At 47.3% G+C, this 5,898-nt stretch overlaps 1 protein-coding gene across 1 annotated transcript; it reads right to left on the reverse strand.

Moving 5' to 3' along the window:
- Positions 1-2,482: 2,482 nt before the first annotated feature.
- LOC123067468 (uncharacterized) lies at positions 2,483-4,496 on the reverse strand. Its single transcript, XM_044490250.1, has 3 exons — positions 4,467-4,496; positions 4,027-4,381; positions 2,483-2,758 (listed from the first exon to the last, which is right to left on the reverse strand). Exons 1-3 carry the CDS (start codon positions 4,494-4,496, stop codon positions 2,727-2,729), a joined length of 417 nt encoding a protein of 138 aa, XP_044346185.1. The 3' UTR covers positions 2,483-2,726.
- Positions 4,497-5,898: the final 1,402 nt, after the last annotated feature.

Genomic DNA, 5,898 nt, shown 5'->3' on the forward strand with positions numbered 1-5,898 from the left:
CAGAATTTGAGTTCCATAAAGAAAGTCTATGAAGAGATTGAACTCACCAAGGTAGTAATGGTGCAGAACTAGATTGAAATACTGCACGCGTCCGCACCTGACACCCCAAAAGTTACCAGGAGCAATCCACTCTATCTGAAGGCTCCCCAAAATTCTAAACCAATAACAGAGGACAACTATCTAACACTTGGTGTGCACTACCAAATTCAATCAAAAGGAGAGTAATTAGAAAGCATAGAAGGGACAGATCTGAACCGAGAAGGGGGAGAGAAGGCAAAATCTTCAAGTCATACTAGTATTTACCTACTGTTTCTATGAATCGGGTGTGGGATTGATCTGCTTGCCGTCCTAGTTCCTGAACAAGACACGCCTCTTGTGCCATTAACCTCAATGGTGGAATCGGCGGGGCGAGATATGAGACTCAGGAAGGAGGGTAGGCCACGATTGATCTACTCAAGAAGGGATCCTTCGTACAAGAGGAGGAAGGGAATTGCGTTGATATGGGCGAGGGGAGGTGGAAGGGAAGTGTGTTGATATGGGGGAGGGGAGGAGGAGGTTTCCGATTTTGGTGGCGTAGTTACCTCCTCACGAGAGATGATGTTAATGAAGCGCGCATACTTATTTTCTTCTGACTAGAATTAGTGGCTCTTGGCGGGAGAGAATAGAGGGAAAGGGAAAAATTAGTGCAAAAAAAAACAAGCGACTACAAATTTGAAGCGAAACAAATTATAATATTTTTTATTATCATCTGGCCCTTGACAGACACTTGTATATATATTTGTGGCAAACACAACGTGCTTCTTCTATGTTTGTACAAATTCAATGCAAAATGGATGAACTGATAATTCTTTCTATTACTCAAAACGGGCTGATTGGCCGACTTGCCGCATCTGGTGTAGACGCTCAGCTTCCTCCCCCGTTGCCCACAGGCCAGCATCGGCCACGAATGTCGCCCCGTTCTGCCGCCCCTCCCCCTGAGGCGGCGCATAGGCCTCCGCCAGCACGGCGTTTACGAGGACCTAGTCCAGCGAGATGCCCGACACCCTGAACACGACACGGTGCTGCGCGTTGCGCCGGTCAACTGGCCCTTCCGCCAGCAGGACACTGCGGCGACGTTCTCGGCAACCTCGTCGAGGAGGGGCGGCTGATGATGCTCTCCATCATCTGAGGAGAGCAAGACCTTCCTCCTTCAACGGCGCAGAGGAGGGCGATCGGCCAAAAGATCACGCGCTTCAGACACCCCCCTCCTCACAGTCGTAACAAGCGATGCATCGCGGAAGTCCTGGCTAGAGTGGAAACTGACGAGATTGCTCAAGCAAGGCGGTGGCCCTTTGTGCTGTTGTCGAGGTAGCCGTGAGCGTAGGGTGGTGTAGTTGTGGTCGAGGTAGTCGTGCGAAGAACGCCGTGGTCGATGTCGAGTCGGGGTGGCCGAGGTCGAGGAAATCACTGTGGAGTCGTGGGCGCAAGGAGGCGCCGGATTAGTCATGGGCGCAATGGTGTCAAAGTAGTGGTGCAAAAAACGTTGTGGTCGATGCCGAGTCAGGGTGGCCGGCGTCGAAGTAGTGGTGTCGAAGTAGCGGTTCAAGGTAGCCGATGGGAGAACCTCGGGGCGGCAGTTAGTTGGCGAGCGGAGGAGGCGCGATGACCTGGTTAACCGCGGGCTCGCCGAACGGGACGTGTGCGTACATGTCGTGGGCGCGGCCAGAGCGGACTGGACCGAGTGGGGCGGGACGTGGGTTCGTGCCCTGGCGGTGCCCTGGTATAAAGCCCTCTCTGTGTGCGGTGTAACCGTGTGTGGTGTCGAGTTTGTGATCGGGAAAAGGCCGTTGTTGCGGCGGCGTTCGTGCGCCGGAAAAGCTCGCTGTGTCTACCGTGTGCTCCTTGTTTCTTCTCCTCCTTCTCGGGTCCGGCGGAGATATAGAGGTGATCACAGAGAAGAGACGAGAGGGCGCGCATAGGCGAGCTAGGGCTTTGGCTGCGAAAGTGCCTTTCTTCTCCCAAGCTCAAATGAGCTCGGTGAACAGTAAAATAAAAAAAATCAGAACAAATTCAAAAAAAAATCCTATTTTATTTTTGGGAGAAACATTGACAAAAGTTCTACGTGCTTGCATAAATTCGTCATGGAATTACATTCCTGTAAGGCGTGGTAAAAAAACAAATTCTATACTCCAAAATGCTTTTGAAAGTATCGTTTTTAGAGTACCGATTTTGTTTTTTCTGCTACGCCTTCTAGGAATGTTCTTTCATGATGAATTTTTGCAAGCACTTAAAACTTTTGTCAATGTTTCTCCCAACAATTTTTTGATTTTTTTTTGATTATGTTTTGATTTTTACTGTTCACCCGAGCCAAAATTGAGATTATCCATTGTTAGGACAATCTTAAATTTCACATTTATGTAACTATATGCTTCTTATTTCTCTCTTTTTTTTCTCATTCTTTGTTTTTTGAACCAAAAACATTATGCAGCTCACACTTTATAGATACTGCAACTCATGATGTATTGGAAAGAAGACAACCAACACCAATGTATTGAGCGAGTTCATGGAACCAGCCTATTTAACACTTCTATGTTGTTCGTGGAACCAACATATTTGGGATCAAGTATTGACACTTTAGGCCTGTCACACCTATAAATCTTCTTGTCTGAATTATAAAGTACATAAACATCAACGAAAAAATAGCAATAACACTAATGAATTCGTCACTTCAACTAGGCTCCACATATTCAGATAGGTGTCTTTTTCATTACCATCGAACCTGCATTCATAAGCAATAGTGGTAAGTTTCATGTCCAGATTGACATAAGTTCAGCAATGATACTAAGAATGTAAATAACAGAATCACATTAGAACCTGACTACCATGCATCTTGGTTTGTAACTTGAAAGCACAATTAACAACATGGCAGTATCTCTTTCGTACTAGTGTCCATTCCTATGCACAGCATGCTGCACACTAGTTAAACATGATACTGATTCCTATTCTTCGTAGTTAGCCACGGACAGTTAATCGCGTCCGCAAGTTCCTAGGTCAGCAATCAGAAGGCCTTACAGCACCGCACACACTTATTGATCCGGTCATGTAGCTCCTTAGGTGTAGGCTAGCTAAGTTAGATTCAGTTGCGTAAGGGTCAAAACTACAGTAAAACAGTACCAGCCAAACATATCAGTAGTTTCATGAAAACTGAGAAAATTGATGTTTTCAGAAACTGTAATTCTTTTATGAAGAAACCAGGAAAATTTTAGCATTCAAAATTGGATCGAACACAACAATTTAAAGAAAAAAGGGACTCATTCGAACTACTTCCAACTGATTACTCTCAGTCAATGAATCTAGTAGATCTGCACTAACTTTCATCACCATCAAAGAGAAGTGCTGTGCCTAGCAACACATCGAGTGGGCACTGTAATATGAGCCGCACCAGAGGCTGAAGCAAGGCCAAATTCATCTGACTAAACAAAAAACCTGAAGATACACTAGCTTGGGGAAAGCAGAACTATCCTAGGACGGCCAATCTGAGATGCCTATCGTGATTCTTTTGGAGATGTAGCCGTGGCTGTGTGCACTCTCAGGAACCACAACCACATGTCCGACACCAATGTAGGGCACCCATTCAGGGATCAGGATGAGCAAGAACACCTAAATCAGCTGCGCTATGATCCGCATGTTCCCTTGGGGCAATCCAAAAGTGTCGACCATTTACAGAGCCACAGAAAGACTGGTATCTTGGTCCACATCGAACGGGAACTCGGCATTCTTAAAACAACCACTGGGATCAGGAAATCTTAGCCATAAAAATTAACATGGTCGGTGACATGCATATCGCCTTTCAGTGAGAATTCACCCTTCCATAGCATGAACCTGGCAGACTGCCGCCCATCTTCATTGCCAATACCGAAGTTTTGGAATACTGCGGTATTTTAAGAACTACAGTACCAAACTAGGCATTACTGCGTATAAGTTCCATAATGTAATTTCGTTCAAAGCATGGAGATTCAGATATCAGGGGACGTCGGGATGTGGTACCTCTCTGAGTTGAGCAGGGGATGGGGATTGGGGAGGACCGGAGGATCAGCGGCTGAGGAAGCGGCCGTGGAGCGCACTGGAAGTGGGCGGCTCCAGCAGTCCGGTCAGCCGGGCACGGTGATGCGCCCTGCGCTACTGCGCGAACAGCAGCCGGCCGGGCGCCAAGCGGGGCAGGCAGCGGCAGGTCGCGGGTGTCAGCCTTCAGGCCGGTCAGGGTGAAAGGGCAGTCTACCGATGGCTCCGGGCGGCCGGGCAGGGACGGCGAGGTAGGCGGCTCGGCTGGCTTCCAGGCGGCGGATCGAGTATTTCCGAGACCGGAGAAACATGGTTGACCGACCAAGCGTGGCTGCTTTCGCTTCGGCACGACACGACGAGCAGGCTGTTACTGGGCTTATTTTTTTCTTCAAGCCCATCTCTTATATTACGTGTGTGTGGTATACAGGCTGGGCCAAACTTCCAGGGTGGAGCATGGCCCACCCTGTGCTTCCTCCAATGATCTGGATTGGATAATAAATGGAAGCGACTACGCAAAATTTGATTTTTGCGCTAACGGATTTTCGCGCCACACTCCTTATGTGTACCCGCGTCTAATTAGTTTTTATTTTTAATTATGTATATTTGCAATCTTATAGCAGATATAATTTACAACACATACATGACAACGTATAAGATCTATTGCACACTATGTAGGACACTATGGTCACAAACAACAAGTCGACAACGCATATGTTGCAACGCTTATATGTGTATCTCCTACGAATTTTTGCAACCTATAGTCAAAACGTTGTAGAATATGTGTTGCTTTATTGGGGGTATCCTTGTAGTGTGGGCCGTAATTTTCATGTAGCCAACTAAAAATATCTAGGCCTAAATCAGCATAAGCTTCATATTTTTGGTAGGCTTGTGCACCTAGTGGGCTTTTAACAGGCCTAAACATAATTTGGGCCCTAAGAACAATAGACCGTTAACATTTGTAAATGTCTCGAGCCCATAAGTAACATGGGACTTTAATAGGCCGAAAGTGAGATTGGGCCCTGATTGTGCCAAATAACCCACTGGCCATTAGCAAGCCGAAATGTATCTCAACTCGTGTTGGCCCATTTACAATGCAGATCATTCACAGGCCAAAATTCAGACGGCCCAAAAATGCACTGACCTACTACATGGGCCTCTAATAGGCCGGAAGTTCAGTCGGGCTTGATTAGTATCAGTTTTATATGGGTCGTTAATAGGCCTGATGTGACATTAGGCCATATATGGCCCATGGATTTCGTCCGATGTTAACAGGCCGAAAGTCACAATAGGCTGGAAGTGGCCCAAATGTACAGTGGACCTCTGACCGGCCGAATGTCACAACAGGCTGAAAGTGGCCCAAATCTACATTGGCCCTCTAACAGGTCGAATGTCACAACAGGATGGAAGTGGCCCAACTCTATAGTGGGCCTCTAGTAGGTCGAATGTCACAACAGGCTGGAAGTGGTCCAAATCTACAGTGGGCCTCTAATAGGCCGAATGTCAGACATGGCCGAATATGACCGAAATCCTTGACGGTCGTTTATGGGCCGAAATTTCAAGGGCCAAAAATGGGCCCAAATGAAGCGGGACCTTTAACAGGCCGGGCACACACCGGGCTGTAATTCGGCCCAAATACTTAACGGACTGTTAACGGGCCAGAAGTGGCCATGGGCCGCGATGTTGAAAAGTTTAGAACGGGCCGTTGACGGGCCGATTTGACAATAGGAGTACGAGCCTTAACTGCGAATGAGCTGTCTGCAAGCAGAACGTTAATGGGCCAGCCCGCTAATTTTGACTGGGCAGCCTTTTTAACCTAAATGGGCCGTCATTGGGCTTTGCCACGTGTCAGTGTATCAT

Source organism: Triticum aestivum, chromosome 3B, assembly GCF_018294505.1.
Source record: "Triticum aestivum cultivar Chinese Spring chromosome 3B, IWGSC CS RefSeq v2.1, whole genome shotgun sequence".
NCBI lineage: Eukaryota > Viridiplantae > Streptophyta > Magnoliopsida > Poales > Poaceae > Triticum > Triticum aestivum.

Excerpts from the sequence above, each read along its gene's own strand:
- LOC123067468 (XM_044490250.1), bottom strand. The coding sequence starts at position 4,496 with ATGCTCCACCCTGGAAGTTTGGCCCAGCCT. Across the intron at positions 4,382-4,466 it reads CTGGAAGTTTGGCCCAGCCT|CGAAAGCAGCCACGCTTGGT; the intron begins GTATACCACACA and ends GTCGTGCCGAAG. Across the intron at positions 2,759-4,026 it reads CCCCTGCTCAACTCAGAGAG|GTTCGATGGTAATGAAAAAG; the intron begins GTACCACATCCC and ends TTATGAATGCAG.